A 19,973-nucleotide genomic window follows, 5' to 3' on the forward strand; every position below is an offset into this window, starting at 1 on the left:
GCTCTGCTATGTCGGGTGGTTTTATTTTTTACCCTGTTTTGTTGCAATTTCAATCCATGGTGCTGTTTTGGATAGAAGTTTATTGCACGCCAGGTTTTATCGGCTTTATTTGGTTTGGCTCCGATCGCTCTTATGACTCGGCGTGGGTTTCCGTGCATGGCAGCGTTAGAGGAAGACGCCATTTAGAAGGTGATAATTACCTTACGGCAATAAAAACGCCACATGCACCGCCGCTTCTTATCGGGATGTGTTGGTGTGGAAGTCTGTGCGTGTGTTTTTTAGGCGGAAGAAGGCTTGTAGTTTTGGATAATTCAACACAAATGCGAACCTGGCAGGATTCAAGACTTAAACATTCACTTGGACAAACGGCACAGGTGCTGGAAGTGTTATTCCTGTGGAAAGATTACATCACCAAAAGGATATTTATCGTATCTAATTCAATCCTTAATTAACACTCATTATTTCATTAATAGCGATCAAAGCTCGCAGCTGTCCCAGGTGAATAAAATGATCCTAATGATACGTGTTTCTTTATGACATTTTTTCCGGGAATCGGAGCGAGACATAATCATTTTAAATCAATACGCTGTGACAGGTCCATTCAGTAATCAGATATGAATACTTTGTACGTTTCACAAGACTCTAATAAGATAAAAAAAAAACAGCTCCAGTAGGACGTGATCAAGCTCTTAATTGATTGACTGACATTGTGCCTGCTAGTGTACGATCAATCCAGGGAAGTCTTATGAAGATACTAATGATTTGATGAAGTGTATCAGAAACAAATGCTGTCATGTAGATCAATGATCCCCAAGCTTCTTGCGATCTAGCGCTACCCTTTCATGTATCACTGGGTGCCAATCAAACTTAAGTTGCCAACATAAATCCGCATTTTCCGTGTTAATGACTTTAAATCCTACAGCGATCATCATGTTCTACAGGCTCTGAAGAATGTTCGCGATTAGTGATAGATATCCGTGGATCAAGTTCTTCTTCAAAATTGCATAGATTATCAACTATCGGATGCTAACCATCGCAGATATCCCACTTATTCTCATTGGGTATGAGATCTGGACTTTGTACAGGCTTAAAAACGTAAAGAATGCCATATTGGGGAACTTGCTTCCGATCTTGATCCGAATCTTCCGAGTTTGTCTTCAAAGTCGCGAGATTTTTGCACAAAATGAAGATACCTGTAGACATTGTTATTATTCTGAATTTAGATAAGACATGGTTCAGTAGTTGTACTACCAGGGTCTCACTCGTCTTGGTAACTTGAGAAATATGAACGACCTAATGTTCTACAGCTAAACCAACACGGATAATTAAGCAATTGGGGTACTCTTAAGACGACGAACGATCTTTAAAAAGTGGACATGATAGAAAACCTACGCTCACTAAGAGCACTTAAACAGATTAGTATCAATAGAAGTCGTTTTCGAACCCCAGAACATGTTAATAGGTCTGCAGGTAAACACAGCTCATTATGTCAGCGTAGTATACACTTTCTAGCGCTATCCTAACACTTCCTGTTGTTGAATTAATGTCTCCCGGCTAGACACAAACTAGCTAAGTCACGATCCTCCCACACTGTTCTAACGGACGCGCCAACCAATTCCCGGGAACCAGGAACTTCTCGATCGCGCTTCATACTTACGCTATAATCAGCTCTGCACACACACAGCCGCTCGTTACAGCAGCGGCAGCAATTCCAGAAACAGGCACCCGGGTTTTTTTTCACACATCCACGTCGCCAGCAAACGCAATACTAATTGTCAACCTGATGCGCGGAAGAGGTTATGCGCACAATAATATATTACACGAATGGTATTTACCGTGTAGCGACAGCGTGCCGTGCTAATCGACCAATTAAATAGGCTTTGTTTTTTTGCCTGCGTTCGTTAAATACCAAACATAGCTTTTGCTCGTAAAAAATACTAACAGAAGGGGGACTTCTCCCTTTCGGTGACTGCAGTTTGAGCTGTTTAGTGCCTTGGGTCAGCCTTCCGCGCTAAGCGTGATTCTTGACGAGGTCTGATGCTCCTTAGCAGGTGCTAGGTTAGTTTATCGCTGCAAAAAGTGCATCTTCTTAGGTTCCTAGCAACTTTGCACGTGGAATAAATTCCATGGCATCCTTTACACAAGTAAGTTGCCCCCTTTTTTGAGTGCCGTGATTCACTCGACTATCTTTACGTCATTTTCTTGCAACCAAACCTGTTCTCAGGGAAGAGGGAAAATATTGCTGCAGTTCACAAAACAGAAAAGGAAGCTCGGTCGGTTGACCGCCTTAGGTCACAAGGGCGGTATGGCGCGCAGTGAGCGAAGAGAGCGACAGAGAAATAGACACACATTCTTATGCGCTTTGTGGGCCGTCTAATGTAGCGGTGCTTCTTCGGGCAAATATTTGCTTTACAAAATCAAATCGTCAAACAGCGGCTCAAATGGGTTGGCTAGCTGGGCAGGATGGCTGGGGGTGGCAGGACAGCACGGGAACACTCTGCGCATAAACGAGCGCGCGCGAGCGCACCCGCGCGCGGGAATGTCCGCTTCAAAGTGTCATCGGGATCGACATACCTTGGAACGCAGGTCAGGAGAGATGGGGCAGCGGTTTTGTTGTTTTGAACGATCGTCTATGCAACGCGACGATCATTGTGCGTGTCTATTATTGTTTTGTCCCTTTTTGTTAAATACCATCCGCCTCCCCCGTTCCTTCCCCAATTGCTGGAGTGCCGCTTGCCGTCACTTTTATCCACACCGCCGCCTACTAGATGAAGGGGCGGGAGGATCACCCTTTTCCGTCGTTTTCATTTCATCACACGGCCGTTGCATGCTGATCGTAGCGAATGTATGCCTCCCCCAACCATCCCATCCCTATCCCCCCCCCCCCCCCCCCCCCCGGTTCTCCTGAGGGGAAGTTCTATTGGTTCGATAAACTCAACCTTTCACCCACCGACTTCCCTCCCCCCCATGGTATGGGTGTGGTATGCACCACAATGGCCATGCGGTGGTGGCGGTCGCCCAGCCACACATTTGTTTGCTCTGTTTGGTCTGGGTTGAATCGAAGAAGAGTACAAAAAAAACCGGCGGTCCTTTCCGCGGCGGGTCCACCGCAACGACCAACACACTCAAAGCACCCGAAAAAAGCGCATCTGCTTACCGCTTCGTGCTCGCGGCGGCTCAAACCTCCATTCGAACGAGAGGGCCACCAAACTAGGCATGGGACAATTGTGCGAGACCTATGCCGCACACTCAGTTCATTATAGTGTGCGGTTGATCGCCGCACGCGAAAAAGTGAACGGGTAGGTCTTCTGCACGCATACAGAACTAACTGAAATGTGCTCTGAAAGAGATACAAGATAACTGTCGGTGTCATAGACTGAACGAAAAAAAAACATTCGTTTTGGGTCGGCAGAATTTGTCACACACAACGACACAAGAAGATCGATCGCACTTTGCGCGAGAAAGATTGCACATATTGCTAGCGTGATCAGATTGATCAATCGCACACAGCCGCACAAAAAGAACTCCTGCCGCACACTGACCCCATACTGAGTGAGAAAGAACACTCATAGCCGATGGGTCATTCGCACACAGCCGCACGCGTGTTCAGTTGGGTCAGTCGCACACTACCGCACAAAAAGAACTCTTGTCGCACACTGCCGCACGCGCGTTCTGTTAGTTCGGTCGCTCACTGCTGCACGCGTATTCAGTGGGGTCAGTCGCACACTACCGCACAAAAAGAACTCTTGTCGCACACTGCCGCACGCGCGTTCTGTTAGTTCGGTCGCTCACTGCTGCACGCGTATTCAGTGGGGTTAGTCGCACACTACCGCACAAAAAGAGCTCTTGTCGCACACTGCCGCACGCGCGTTCAGTTAGTTCAGTCGCACACTGCCGCACTCGTATTCAGTGGGGTCAGTCGCACACTACCGCACAAAAAGAACTCGTTAAGCGCACAGCAACATAAAAGAGAAAGCTTGTAGATTTTACTCGTTTAGATTAGCTTTCGTTACAAATCAACTTAAGTATATACAGTTTGTTCTCGAGCTACGTTTTCTAAGTTCTTGTGTGCAATTAGTATAATTGGCTCAAAGGATTCTCAAATGCAAGATAAATTACTGTTTTACCAAAAATTTTAGAACCTCTTAAAAACCAGAAATTTTCAAATTTTCTGCATGAATTGTGATACATAAATGGTTTAATGTAAAAACCTAGTTACCTAGTTATGTATGAACCGCGTATCTCGGACTGACAGTATTTATAATTAAAAATGCAGCCTTAAAAGCAATAACTTTTAGTTCTTGCATTAAAATCTCGATAAAATTAAACATGATATTTAAAAAAATGGTACTTAGCTCCAATTGAGCGACTGACCTACCGCACGCGTTCAGTTCATCATACTGAACGAACTACATCGCACGCGTTCACTGAAAAGAATCAAATTGCCCAAGCCTACACCAAACCCAACGGGTCCCAACGGGGACCAACTGTGGGAAAATCAATGTTCGCTATTGCGTACGAGTGCTCGTCGGCAAACACTTACGGCCGTGTGTGTGTGTGTGCGTGTGTGTACTTACTTTGGGAGGGAGTTTTCTCTCTTTCTCTCTCTTATTTTGTTTTGGAGGTTTCCTGATGATTTAGACTAACATACAACTACACTGAGCTCTACACTGAAGAAACGTTTTTAATGCTATTTTAGTCTTTTAATAAGGATTGTGTCCACATTCCATTTAAGAGTGTTTAAAATCATATATTTATGTAGAACAAGTGTAAGCTAAAATAGTAAAAAACAAAGGTTATACATTGCCTGAAATATACTAGCGACTGACTGAATACTCTTAAACGATAAGAACACACAGGATAAGAACATATTAAAATCACTTATGTATGGCCCTGCCATATAAATAAACAACGAAAATGATGAATGAGCGAGTTATGAATGAGTTTGGCAGCAAGATGAATGAATGGCATGCGAAACGGAACTGATAATAGAACCGAACTACAATGGATGAAAGATTAGAGCGTTAATATTGAAGGAATTCCTAGTGAAGAGTGAAACAAAAACAAGGAGCAATAAAAACTAGAAAAAGAGATAATTTGTATAGGAGGGGAGCAAAAGGTTAATAAAAAAAGACACTTTTTCCTCCCCGACGGGGAATCGAACCCCGGTCTCCCGCGTGACAGGCGGGGATACTGACCACTATACTATCGAGGACTTGCTTCTCAGAGCCGCTACAACACTTCTGCTCGACCGAATCTATTTGCAATCCAAAATTAGAAAGCGTGAATTAGTGAATGGTTTTGCGTGCTTTTCAACGGGAAAACACATTTTCAGGTGGGTAAAAATAAACTTTACAACCGCTTCACATCCAATAAAAGACTCGCGAAAGCACACGTCTATTGTTGACTATTTCGCATATATTGCATCCCGATTTTGGTGTGCAATAAAAGGGGAAAAGCACTCGCGAAAGTATTATTAAAAAGAAAGGGCTGGGTGTGGTGTATCACCGTTCACTTTTCGCTCTTTCGCCATAAGATTTAGCTGCTTTCCTTCGAGACACAGGTGCCCTTCCAAAGCGTTTTTTTTTTTGCTGTTTTTGCATTGTTTGGGTAGGAAAATTAATCTGCTCAACATGAGCAATATTATAAACAAAGTCCCTTTCGTTGCGCCAACTGTCTCGCGACTAACCAATTTACGAAAACGATTGACATGTCAACAACAACAACAACAGCAGCATGCTGCTATCCCAACCGTTTTGGACCGATTGACATTTCTTAGCATGATGTTTGTGCATCTTTCCTGCGCCTCCTCATCGCCTACTACGGGCGCGAACCAAATCGAGCGAAATGTTCCCCAAAAAAATTTGTAAAATGTCAAATTGCCAAGGGCGTCCCCTGGCAAATGGCACTTCAATTTCCAGCACACGCCTGACCGACGCCCCCACATCCACACACACACACACGTGGACTAAGCGTAAAAGGGCTCTTGTTTTCGCCTGGTGTTGGCTTTCTACTTTTCCAACTTTCCGTTTCTCCGGCCAAAACTACCTCACCACCTCACCCCACAACCCCCTTTTCTTTGTTGGCCCTCTCCCCACGTATGCTGATGATATGTATATATCATCATCCCTCCGTCTCGATCACACTCATTAACCATTTATCTCGTTATCTGATTGAGTGATGTGATGTTTGTGCCCCTTAGTCTACCCCCTTCTTCTTCACTGCAGCATTTCTCATACATTTTCTCATTGCTTTCGTCAATTTCATCAACTTTTGTCAACGTACGTTATGTTTTTTTTTTCTTACATTGACTTTTGTCTTTTCCTTCTTTCGCTATCTCTCTCATATCCAAACCATTTGTGCAGACAGGGCCAGACCCCGAGCCTGCCTGAGCCAAAAGGGAAGGTTGCGTTTATGTGTGCACGGAAATATATGTATATTTTACTTTTTCACTTTTTAGCCCCAAACCACCCCTCCTCTTTCCCCCCCCCCCCCTTCCACCTACCTTCCATTCGGAGGCGAAGAGGTCCGCGCGATGATGCGTCTTCTCCGCGTTTCGACCTAACGCTTCGTTTTCGCCGGAGAGTTTGTGTGTTCCAAACTTGGGCCGCCCCAAACTGCACCATCACACACACGCACACACTTTTCATCTCACCAGTTATGCTTCCCTTTGTTGTGTGCGCCCACCATGAGAGGGGGGGGGGGGGGTGAGGTCGTGTATGTTTCATGAATAATGCAAACTATTTTTTTTATATATACACATACATACCGGGGTGGCCCTTTATTGTAATGTACTCGTTCCTATCGCCCTATGGTTGCTGTGCTCCGTGTGTGTGTCGTGTTTTGTCTTTGCCCAGCACTACGTGTGTTTGTGTCTCTTGCTAGCCGGGCCCGATGGTTGCTTCGATGGATGGATGCTTCTTTGCTCCTACCGACCCCGGTAACGGGGTGGTTGGTTTTGTCGCTTATGCTGCACCGCAAGCGTTTTTCATCTTCTTTTTTTATTATTTCGCTTTTTATGTTTTGCTTGCTTATCGCTGCAAATCGCACACTCGCTGTCCCTGCTTCGCATTGTTATGCCGTGCCCTTCCTCGTCCCAAATTGACCCACTCGAACCGATCCTTGCAGTCGAAGGGAAGGTTTGTTCGCGATCACTTCTTTTCCCGATTTATGGACACTCGGGGCAGGTATTTTAAATCTTTACGCTAGTTCTAATTCTTGGGCCCCTGTTCCAGCAGGGGAAAAGTAAAGGGGAACTTCACCGGCGCAAGCGCACGCATCGTGTAATTTGCACACGGCCACGGCGCATTAGCCGCGAACGATCAAACGATTCGTGGGACAGCGTTAATGCAATCTCGGGTTTAGGGCAGCTGTCCCGGCATTCCCCGATGCGCTGGTGCGTAATTATGCGACTGCACGGACAACGGCCCTGCGTGGGTGGACTGGAACTTTAAACCACAAAGAAAGGCGATCTTCCTTCTGCTTTAAACTTTCCCCTATTCCATTTCTTTCCACTATCTAACCCTTCTCAAGAAATCAAATCACTGGCATTGCGTACTGGGTTGTTGTTATGCGTCCATTTTATTCATTACGTATGAGAAAACACAATCTCATGGACAGAGAGGCATAAAAAGTGTGCCAAAAGTGCGTGAAGAATAGATTTCATCAACCAAAAACAAAAAAAAACAGAGCTTAGTTCATTCAAACTTTGTGTGCTTCGACTGCAGCTCATGTCCATCGGTGCGCCGGTGTGCCGGAACGCGGTAGGTGTGTTTTTGCGGACGCACGATCCGTCTGACCGATGGGTCCCATCGTTCCTGGTTGGACCGCTGTATCCCATCGTTTGCCGGTGGTAATCGTGCAGCGCGACCACCGCGCACTTCCGGTTGCTGCACCGGGCGGCTATTATAATCTTCTTCTGAGCGCATTTCCTGGCGGCCATTGGACGCTCCTCCCGGTTCCCTCCAGGAGCGATCATTGGACGCTCCTCCCGGTTGCCTCCAGGAGCGATCATTGAACGCTCCTTCCGGTTGCCTCCCGGAGCGATCATTGGACGCTCCTTCCGGTTGCCTCCAGGAGCGATCATAGGACGCTCCTTCCGGTTGCCTCGCGAAGTGATCATTGGATCCTCCTCCCGGTTGCCTCCAGGAGCGATCATTGGATCCTCCTCCCGGTTGTCTCCAGGAGCGATCATTATTTCCTCCTCCCGGTTGCCTCCAGGAGCGATCATTGTACACTCCTTCTGGTTGCCTCAACGAGCGGTCATTATTTCCTCCTTCCGGTTGCCTCCACGAGCGCCCATTGGATGCTCCTTCCGGCTGTCTCCAGGAGCGTTCATCGTACCGTCCCGGGCGGTCATTGTACCCAGCATCCGACTGCATTCCCGGGCGGCTGTTATATCCTCCCGAGCGCATTTCCGGGCGGCTATCGTGCTCTCCTCCTTCCTCCGACCGGTTTCCCGGGCGGCTATCGTACGCTTCAGGATGCATTCCCGACCGGATAGTGTACCCTCCTTCCGGTTGCACACCCAGCCGGCCATTATCCTGCCCGGCCGGTGCCATTTGCCGCAAGCTCTCCAGATACTTATCGCGCTCCATGCGATGGCCCCGCTTGGCATTGAACAGGCGGATCGCTTCGTTCGGGTCATAGCCGAGCTGCAGTATCATGTAGGCGCAGATTAGGTAGCCCGTCCGGTTGAGCCCGTGCGTACAGTGCACACCGATGAGTTTGCCTACAGCATTAGTAGAGAAGAGGGGCGGTCGTGCCCAGGTGCGCAATGAGACAGGGTTAGTAATGAATTTAAATAGTGTATCAAACTTACCTTCACTTTCGGGATCGTTCAGATATGATTTTACTATTTCGATGAATCTAAGAGAGAAGGAGGGCGCTTGTTTTAATGCTTATCGACGGAGGATCTGGATGATCATGTGGTATCCTTTTATTTTCCTTACCGATCCACTATCCGCACCGGTGGCACCACCTGGCCGGGGACATTAAGTTTCACATGTTCGATACCGCTCGCGGTGAACTGCTTCGGGTCGTAATAGCGCATCGTGTTGGTTAGATCGATCAGCATCCCTATCGGTAGCTTCTCGATGACATGCTCGGGCGTGAAGCGGCGATCGTGCTGAACGGAGTGAATTCTCTGCGAAACGAAATGAAATGCAAAACATGCTTAGCGAGGTGAAGGAAACGGTGCGGGTGCGGGAAGGACACTCTTTCCCCCCGTGGAAGAGCTAAAGAAGAAGCTTACGTGCGACTTCGAACCTACAATGTTGAGCCACTATTGCTACTACTACTACTGCAAAACCATTGTACCAGCAAAGATCGCTCAAAACAAAACAACAAAAAAAAAGAACATTACAATGTAATCTTTCTCCGTGCTCTCCACACTCCGCGCTCATTATGTTGTCCATCGCAAAACGGGCGTTTAAACCGTAATGGGAAAAAAAAGGCAACTGAACGCCCTTGTTGCGGATCTCCCCGCGATCCGCAGGATACGATCTGCCCGCCGAGAGCTCTTGATCGCAGATCATCATTACCTCTCGGGGCTTTAATTGCCTGCCTTAAGTAAACACATTGCAATATTATAACCCTAATTTAATGTCCCGTACCCACACCATCTCCACATACAGGGGGGAGGGGGGGGCTGGGTTGGTGTACCGTAGCCGGGATTCATCAAGACGCGACCCCAGGTTTCGATCGATCTAATCAAACTAATCACCAGTGTAAACTTCATTTACCCACTTCTGTTCCGGCGCGCACATGATTGGTCCCCCTCCCTACCCTGTGCAAACTCATCAGCTCTAATCGTTGTTGGTGTTTTTTAGTTCGCCAAAGCGACATACGATCGATCCTTCACCTCCCGCGTCTGCTTCGTACCTTCCTGCGGAAAAATGTGTAACTTTGCACCACCCGAGACCGCGCTCGGGATTTAATTTCCGGAACAAAAGGATCCCCACCAATGTGTGTGTATGTGTGTGTGTGTGTGGAGAGATAGTTGCTGCTGCAGCAGACGACATGCCAAGCGACCATGTGAAGCGTTTTGCGCGCCGGACCGCCGGACGGGTGACGAATCGACGGGACCGAAGAGAGTTTGGGACCGATCGAACGACGCCGGTGGTCTACTTTCAATTATGCCCCCAGTCACCAGAAGTGGCAAACCGAGCCTGATAGTGTGTCCGAGGCAAGTGTGCGATGGTAGCGAACAGCAGAAGAAAAAAATATTAATTATCAATAATAATACATTAAAGCCCCCCGGTCCCTTGTGCATCAAGATCTTGTGATCGCGCATTTTGCTGCCGTTGCACCACTGCCTCTGTTTGCCCGGCTGACCCGCCAGCCCTTCTCTGTGTGTGTGTGTGTGTGTTTGCAATTCCGGGTGTGCGGGCGAGCTGGCCCGGAGTGTGTGTGCTTGAGCGCGCGCGCGCGCCAGCTCACATTACCGCATTCTCTCTGTTTCTGTTTTCAAGCGATTTTTTGCCTCCTTTTTTAATTAATACATCGTGGCTTCAATCGTGTGGAGGAGACACAGGTCCCCCCCCCCCCCTACGATCGAGTCGGTAAACGATGATGATGATGATGATGATGTCGTCTGTTAGCGATAGTGTGTAGTGTGGTCTGCAGCAGCATCAAGATGTTTGCCAGCCAGAATTGAGCATGCCAGCAGATGATCGGTCAAACCCGAGCAAAGAATCGCGCAAAATGAAGTGGTGCTGAGAGGTGGATGAGATCGAGAGGACACATTTCGTCCGCCCTTTGTCACCGTCACCGGCTGGTGTTCCAGGGCCACAGCCGAGAACGAATCAACCACCGGGTCTGGAACGGTCAGTGTGATGGAATGCGCAAAAATGCAACCCAAACCGCACTTGAGACGGTGGCCGGAGAGAAGGCGAAAACGCAGATAGGAAAGAAACATAACACGTAGAATTCCCATCGCGAGAGAGAGAGTGAGAGAGAATGAGAGAGAATGAGAGTATGTCCATAGATTGCCTGTTGCGACAGAAAGAAGCAGCCAAATCGAATCAAGCAGGCGGCGACTACGACCCCACAGTGTGTCTGTGTGTGTCCAAGGCGAAGAATGTTGGCTATATTACATTTTACATAATGATAGCTTTACTGCCACCCCAAGTAGTCGGTGTGCCAAATATGAGGAAATGGGATTTCCAGCACCCTCCAACACGGGATACGAGGGCGGGGGGGGGGACTGCTTGCGCGCGCTATCAAAATGTAATCGCATCCAGTTGCGCCCAACACGCGCAAAAAGGGGAAGAGAAAAACGATCGCGCCGTAGCATTGCGTCCTGCTTGCTTGCTCCCAGGTGAAGGGCGAAACGGTGAAGGCAAGGAGATGGCGGTCCGTTATCGATCCGTTTACATCGGTTCCTCCCCTACTGTCTGTGTGTGTGTGTGATGTGACCACCGGCAGGGCCAACCACGGGGCTGTCCGGGGCTGATTGCCTACAAGAAACGACAGCGACCGAACCGACGGAATCGATCCGCATCGATGATCATCACCATCGTCGATCGTCGCCCCGATATCATCACAATCATGCTCACTTTACCCTCCCCCTCGTTTGCTATGGGGAGCAGGGAAGCGAGGCATGTTGGTTTTTTATTATTGTTATTACTACTACTACTACTACTACTACCACCACCGAGAGACAATATCCTCCCTTCTTCACCGCTTTTTGCACCCTCCCGATCAGAAAACACATCACCCCGAAATTCATCTCGCATCAAGATCGCGACCAGGCGGACGGGGGGGGGGCGATCGGGGCGGAAAAGATAAATTGCACAATTAAGACATTCTTCTGCTTGATCCGCATCCTGGCGATGAAGGATGTGTTAAACTTTGTAATAATCCAACACGCACAAAGTGCAGCCGAGAGGAGAGAGAAAAGAGAGAAAGAAAGAGAAACAGAACAGGCCCCAACTGGACGCCGGGAAAGGTTCGGCTTGCGCGCGCACACACACACACACTGGGAGGTCGGTAGAGAAAGGTGCAGCAGGGGGGGGCTTGCCCTTTTGCACACATCACTCGAGGACACCGTACACACACACAAACACAAACACGCGGTAGCTGACCGGGTTCGGGAGGTGGTTGATGAAATTGCTGTTTGTTTAAAGGCAAAGGCGAAAGGCTTGCAGTGGAAAGTGCCCATCGTCACGCCGGCAACGTCGGCGGGTTAAAGTGTTCGAGGTGCAATTTGCACGCGGAAAATAACTACAATTTCCAACCGAAACGGGGGGAGGTTATCTTTTCTCATGCTCGTTTTGGCTTATTGAATGTTTCCCCTTGCGCTTGCCGCACGGAAGACACACGGGAGGCGGTGTTGTTTACCTTTTTTTTGCTTCTTCTTAAATTAAACTATAATTAGAGGTAATACGATGGGGGTAGAATTGCAATCGAAAGGGTTCTTGATTGATTGATGGATTTTTTGTTTAAAAAAAAAATAACACCACACCAGCAGTATCCGGTTGTTTGAATGAAAATTGTGAGTTGAGCAAGAATCGCACTGGCAAAACTGGGCTCTTGTAAGGTTGAGGTTCGATCATGGATCGTATGATTGTTCTCTTGGTTTCCCATATTGTCTAGTGGTTAAGATATTCCGATTTCACATTGAAGATCAGCTTGCGATCATTGTAAAGACGCAAAAGCCCATCAGCAGTTTGTCTGAAAAAAGGTAAATTTGAAATATTACAAATAACGACAAATTCATTTCGATAGAGCAGTAGTGGCCTTTCATAACGCTCAGCTCAGATAGTTGCCATACTAAAAACAATTATAAGCCGGCAAAACAGTAGCACACAAACTCTGCAATTAATCCCGACCACAGAGGTTTGTTTACTTCCCGCCAGAAGAGAGGCGAAAATTTGATCCCTCGTTAATTCACCCTACATTGTCTCGCCGCAAGCATAAACAGAAGGATCGGGCAGCAAAAGCCAGCGCGGCCCAAGCCAACATCAGCAACAGTGTCCCGCGGCTCGGCAATCCAACACACGGGCGCAGCCAGCTTTACGACCGCCAATGCGGGGCGAAATGATGAATCACCACCCGCCGGCACAAACGGAATTAACACATGCGGAATCGTGTGCAACATGGGTTTTCGTTCGTCGCCGTCGCCGTGGTCGGTTTGCCACATTACCTTTTCTAGACCGCGTGGTAGAGGAGAGATGCGTGATGTGTCACGCATGGTCCGTAGACACATAAATAAATCCCCACTTAGAAGCACACCAGGCGGCGGCAACGGCGGCGGCACGTCCATGCCGCGCGATGGAAGAGCCATCAACCCAAAATGGGACAGATTTAAAGAACATCCAACATAAGCACACACACACAAACATACATAACACATATGCATATGCCGGTTGGGGAGGGATGGTGTCCGTCCTGTCCCGAGAAGGATGCTGCTCGATGGTACGCGAAAAGGTAGAGCAAAGGGCCTGTTGCCGCCACTACTGCCGCCGGCACACAAACACACACACACACACACGCAGCAATCGGAAACGACTATCTCTTGCGCGATCGCATCAGTCTGCCGGTCGATGCATCATCGCGTGCCGCGTGCACTATGGAAAATCGGTATTGTTGTGCCCGTTCTTTGACTCCTTTCTTCGTGCGGGCAGCAAACAGCTGGCCTCCTTCTTTGGGGCAAGCACGAGCAACAGCATTTGGCTTGATTTGGCGTGTGCCTTTCTTACCGTCGTAGGTGTTATTATTCTACCTGCTTCTCGGGACGCTTCGTTTGTTGACATATGGAAGTCGCTTTGCGGTGTCACACAAAAACTATGTATCTGCCAAAGGCTTACAAGTACATTACACGGCACGGTTTCAGGATATATTTGTATGGCTTGAAAGCAGTTGCAATTCGCATTCAGCAGGCAGGACTAATTACTAAATACTGTGGATACAGCACTTACCTGCGAGAGCGGCACCTTCAGTGCGATGAATCGGTCGATCAACACTTTGCCATGGCAGCTGTAGTTATACCACCTGCGAACGAAAGCAAACAAAACAATGGGTTATTAGTAACGAATTACCAATCAAGAAGCAAGCATTTGGCGGTAGAAATATCACAAAATTAACAAAAAACATTACCGATCGGGTACACCAGACTTTCCCCTCATCTTTGCTAGATGTAAACAACGTGCAGAAAACAACACCAGCAGCGTTCGATTTGACAGTTTCATGCCATGCTCGTGTGCTATAAAAATCAGCAAGGTGTATATATCATTCCCAAAAAGCGTTCGTCCCAATGGACAAAACTCGAGTATGCTATGATTTCGGTGGTATTGAAGCGACTGTCTGCTAAATTGATTCTTGAAAAACTATGAAAAATTTGATTACCCTACAAACAACGAGCGGGACATTTAATCATGGTGTGTGTAAAAACCTAGAGTTAAGCGGAGAATCGGTGTGAAATACACGGAGGCGAGAGCGCGTTTTGGTTTCGACACAGCCCAAATAGCCAGAATTGCTTAATCAGCTCATCTTGGCACGCTAAAGATCGCTGCTTGAATTCGCCTATTGCAGTAGATAAACAGCATCAAAGTTCTATGTGGGTCTTTCAAACAGCGCCTAAGCAGCTTCCTTATGCCACGGTGCCAGGGATTATTTTTCTTTGTGTTTTATTTTCAAGCAAGCGTCATCGATGAAATAAACAACAAGATTTTTTTCGTTTAAACACATGTGTATATTTTTAATTTCTTTGTATTGATGAATTACACACAAATTTACACAATTTACTGATAATTCACAATCACTTCACTCAATATTCATTCTTCAATTAACGAATCTAACTTGTGCAGCAGCAATGAGATGATTGCCGGCGTCAGTCTTTGACACTATGACAAGAGCCACCTAGTACCGATGACATGCATTAAAAAGCTATAAAGTTCCACCAAGTTCAGTACCCTTTCTTAACAAGCCTTCAAGTTCCATCATGAACCCTACACATAATGCTAATCAGCCGCAAAGTTACAAAGAGTGCCGTGTGCCTGTTAAAAAGCTCCATAGTTCCGCAAAGTACCGTCTATCTCTTAATCAGCCACAAAGTACGACATCGGAACGATTTTTCGTTAAACAGCCCCAAATCAGCTATAAAGTACGAGCTGGCTATTTGGGAGTTTTGGCACTAACACAGGGCCTCATCGCGAACGAAAGTCGATAACGGAGTGGATATGCAATGAGCAACGGAGTGGAATCCGCAATTGCGGAGAGGGCGTGGTAGGTTTAAATTTAAGTGGCCAGATGACTTGGAGGCGTCTGTCATTAAGGCCAGGATAATGGACTGGCGAGGGCGAGAGACCGTGAGCGGTTTCGGACACTCCTTATTGCACGGAATAAGTGTACCGCGTTGTTTCAATATATTTTTGCACGAGAGCGTAAAATACGGACGTTCACGGATCCAACGTTCGCGGTGGCTGGAGTTGATGGACGCACATGGTACATGGCACAGCCCAAGTGCCACAAATCCACTAAACGACCACTAAACGGCTTCTAAACGACTCAAGTTCTCTACCTAAACGGAATATAGAAAGACTTCGTTTAGCAGACGGCAAACGACTCATGCATTCTAAAAATAGCAAAAAAGCTGGTGGCGCTCTCTGTTGATGGGATACCCCAAACAGTTGAGCTTCATCGTTTTGAGGAGAGCTTTCTCATTTCCTCTGTACTGTTGTATGGTTTCGCATTGAAGTTATGCATCGCTAGAACTAGAACGGCGATACGATTGTTTAAATATTAAACTCCAACAGAAACCACCAGCACTGAAGCAAGTGAGATTTGAGTAATGGTCGTTGGTGTTGATACCCGTGTATCTGACCGCACGACCATACATATAGATTTTTGCTCAGAAAGTTAGAAGGCTATATAGGTTATGATAAATTGAAACTTGTCGAAACACATTGCAAGAAAAGGATAGCAATATAGTGATGAGTTGTAATACGCCATCTATTGTTCTATCCAATGAAGCTGTGGAGCTTTCATTTTTTTTCTATGGATTTTCAATTTTCCAGTCGTTTAAGCTTAATCTGTGGCGCTTGGGAGGACAAGCGCCAGCGAAGGCGACAAGTTCAGAAAGGATTCAAACCTCGTCCTCCAGTTCATACGATTTTGTTTCAACTAGACTTGTTCAGCCTACAACCCGTTTTACACTTTACCCGGATTGTTTGAATAGGCCTACAGTCAGTACTGTCTAAGGCCTGGTGTGGATTCTTCACTAGATGGTCCGTAAATAAGCAAAATTTACTATTTTATTCATTCCGCAAAACAACACCTCTAAATGTAAACAAAAGTGTGATTGACAGATAGGCAAAATCAATGGCTACTCGAATCGGAAAGAGTTATCCACCGGTGGAGAAAATTATCCACCGGTGGATTCGAGCAAATTAACCGATCGGATAAATTTTATCGACTTTCGTTCGCGATGAGGCCCACAGTTACACATGTGGAAATGTGTGCATTCATTTTCGGCCAGCTCGCTCAGTTTGATCTGCTCGCAGCGCTGTGCTGATGTCGGTGTCTCGCTTGCACTGCTGCACCGAAAGTTCCTCTGTGTGCTCTCATTCTTGCTACCTCACGAAATCGTCAGTACAGCTCAAGGATCGGCAGCGAGTGGCCGCACGTGCGTCAGCTTAAGTCCTGGACGATTGGTGTTATGATTTTGTAAAGTGTTCAAGTGTTCAAGTGTTGTGCGAATTGAAATGAATGCTTTAATGATTCGTAATGCATGTTATATACATCGCGCAGCTTCATTTCGTACCTTTTTATGTTTATAACAGGATCTACGCAGATTTTCGGCCACTTCAACGTTTGCATCGATGGAGCGATTGATTTTATTTTAGTTTAATATTGTGTATGTAAATGTGTGAAATCGTGTAAAGTTATGTAAATGTTTGAATAAAGTGATGAAAAAAAGATCGACGCGTGTTTGTTTTTTTGTTTAGCTTTAGATAACAAAAAAATACGCGCGAGTGTGAGCGATCGCTGAACGAAAGAAACGCACACAGCGCAACACGAAAGAAACAAACACATGCACACGAAAGGATGCTCGCGCATGGGCGCGAGCATTGAGAGAGCGCACCGTGTATTTTGTTTGGGAGCGGGAGAGAACCGTGGTACCCGTTCCCGCCCCCTTTTTTAAGCCTAGGAAATCTTCCATCGGCTTAACTCTAGGTTTTTACGCACACCACCCTACCAGCATTAAACGGCTTTGAAGGCATTCAGAAGGCATTTAAAGCCTTAGTCGCCTTAGAAGGCGAATAAAGATTTCAACCGAAACTTTCACGGCTGAAACGGGATCTCTTCGAAATCTTTCAACTTTTTGATTCAACTAGAACAGATAACTTGCCACCATCTTAGCTTGTTTATATGCTGGTTTTGCACCCTCACTAATGTAACTGCCAACTAGAGTAGTGACAACGCTTTTGGTTCCGAACCGAGAAAGCGTGTGTTCAAATCCTAATTTTTATGATCTTTTTTTGTGTTCATTTCTTTTTAAATTAATATTTTCTTGCTATAATTAGAACAAACCAAATTTATGTAAAGCGAAATTTTAAAAACACCTTTTAAAAAACATAATAATGACTATGTTTACCCTTCATAATCAGGATGGGAGAAATATGTATCTCATTTCTCCTTTTACTAAAGTTATCGATATAAGTTTGATATATTAATACCTTTCAACGAGTTGGTCTTTAACAACCGAATAATGCAGACCATCTTTAATAAAGTGAAATAGCTCAGAGCTTAACGCAAGAGAACATAACACGTAAATCGTGCTATCGAATCTCACGCACATATCTGGGAACACTACAACAGCGCAGTGCTGAAGACGCTTGTAAGGTTTTCTTTTGACAGTTGCAATTTCAAATTTCAAATTAAAAGCGAAATTTTTCAATGACATATTTCAAAGGCATTTAATTACTGCTAAATGCACTGCTGATCGCCTTCAATTCGCCGGCGATTACAAGGCGATTAGAAGGCATTTAACGGAAATTTGCGGGTAGGGCATGATAAAAATTACCCGCTCGTTGTCCGTAGGGTATGCTAACCACATGCAGTTGAAATTATATAGACCGAGTTTACACGTCATCTCATGTATTTGAAGCACCTTGGAAATGCTTGGAACTTGAATGTTCTGATCTCTTCATTGACTTCAATGCCGCATATGATAGCATAGTCAGGGTAAAACTGTACGACGCTGTGAGCTCTTTTGGAATTCCGGACAAACTGATAAGGCTAGTTAGAATGACTATCACCAACGTCACTTGTCAGGTGAAGGTGGAAGGAAAACTCTCAGGGCCTTTTGCTACCATCAAAGGACTGCGCCAGGGGGACGGGCGTGTCTACCCAAGCGCCACAGATTAAGCTTAAACGACTGGAAAATTGAATATCCATAGAAAAAAATGAAAGCTCCACAGCTTTATCGATTTGCTCAATAGATGGCGTATTGCAACTCATCATTATATTGCTGTCCTTTTCTTGCAATGTGTTTTGACAAATTTCATCTTATCATGACCTATATCATAGCCCTACCCGCAAATTTCCGTTAAATGCCTTCTAATCGCCTTGTAATCACCGGCGAATTGAAGGCGATCAGCAGTGCATTTAGCAGTAATTAAATGCCTTTGAAATATGTCAATGAAAAATTTCGCTTTTAATTTGAAATTTGAAATTGCAACTGTCAAAAGAAAACCTTACAAGCGTCTTCAGCACTGCGCTGTTGTAGTGTTCCCAGATATGTGCGTGAGATTCGATAGCACGATTTACGTGTTATGTTCTCTTGCGTTAAGCTCTGAGCTATTTCACTTTATTAAATATGTTCTGCATTATTCGGTTGTTAAAGACCAACCCGTTGAAAGATATTAATATATCAAACTTATTTCGATAACTCTAGTAAAAGGAGAAATGAGATACATATTTCTCCCATCCTGATAATGAAGGATAAACATAGTCATTATTATGTTTTTAAAAAGGTGTTTTCAAAATTTCGCTTCACATAAATTTGGTTTGTTCTAATTATAGCAAGAAAATATTATTTTAAAAAGAAATAAACACAGAAAAAAGATAATAAAAATTAGGATTCGAACACACGCTTACTCGGTTCGGAACCAAAAGCGTTGTCACTGCTTTATTTGGCATTTACATTAGCGAGGGTGCAAAACCAGTATATAAACAAGCTAAGATGGCGGCAAGTTATCTGTTCTCGTTAAATCAAAAAGTTGAAAGATTTCGAAGAGATCCCGTTTCAGCCGTGAAAGTTTCGGTTGAAATCTTTATTCGCCTTCTAAGGCGACTAAGGCCTTAAATGCCTTCTGAATGCCTTCAAAGCCGTTTAATGCTGGTAGGGAGCCTTTTATAAATTGCCGAGCAAAAATCTATATGAATGGTCGTGTGGTCAGATACGTGGGTTTCAACACCAACGACCATTACTCAAATCTCACTTGCTTCAGTGCTGGTGGTTTCCGTTGGAGTTTAGTATTTAAACAATTTTATCGCCGTTCTACTTCTAGCGATGCATAACTTCAATGCGAAACCATACAACAGTACAGAGGAAATGAGAAAGCTCTCCTCCAAGCGATGAAGCTCAACTGGTTGGGGTATCCCACCAACAGAGAGCGCCACCAGTTTTTTCGCTGTTTTTAGAATGCATGAGTCGTTTGCCGTCTGCTAAACGAAGTCTTTCTATATTCCGTTTAAGTAGAGTGCTTGAGTCGTTTAGAAGCCGTTTAGTGGTCGTTTAGTGGATTTGTGGCACTTGGGGTCCGCCATTAAGGCCGAGATAATGGACTGACAGACGAAGGTGCGAGACCGTGAGCAGTTTCGGACATTTCTAAGGCAAGCCAAGACCGCAAAGCGGTGGTAGCGCCAGATAAGTAAGTTAGTGCATATTATGGTAAACTTGGTCATATAATGTAATTTTGTTCATTGGGTGCAAACGTTTTCCAACCGACAGGCCGGAGCTGACA

General features: G+C 45.8%; 1 protein-coding gene and 1 non-coding gene across 2 annotated transcripts; both read right to left on the reverse strand.

The window, feature by feature from the left end:
• Positions 1-5,143: 5,143 nt before the first annotated feature.
• On the reverse strand, positions 5,144-5,215 carry Trnad-guc (transfer RNA aspartic acid (anticodon GUC)). Its single transcript has one exon. It is a non-coding gene; the product is annotated as a tRNA-Asp (tRNA).
• A 2,340-nt stretch (positions 5,216-7,555) lies between these two features.
• On the reverse strand, positions 7,556-14,202 carry LOC120958432 (translation initiation factor IF-2). The gene is made up of 5 exons (XM_040381252.2): positions 14,101-14,202; positions 13,923-13,995; positions 8,952-9,145; positions 8,822-8,868; positions 7,556-8,731 (listed from the first exon to the last, which is right to left on the reverse strand). The coding sequence occupies exons 1-5, from the start codon at positions 14,190-14,192 to the stop codon at positions 7,698-7,700; spliced, it is 1,440 nt and encodes a 479-aa protein (XP_040237186.2). The 5' UTR covers positions 14,193-14,202; the 3' UTR covers positions 7,556-7,697.
• Between the last annotated feature and the right edge of the window lie 5,771 nt (positions 14,203-19,973).

The sequence above is a fragment of the Anopheles coluzzii genome, chromosome 3 (assembly GCF_943734685.1).
Source record: "Anopheles coluzzii chromosome 3, AcolN3, whole genome shotgun sequence".
Taxonomy (NCBI): Eukaryota; Metazoa; Arthropoda; class Insecta; order Diptera; family Culicidae; genus Anopheles; species Anopheles coluzzii.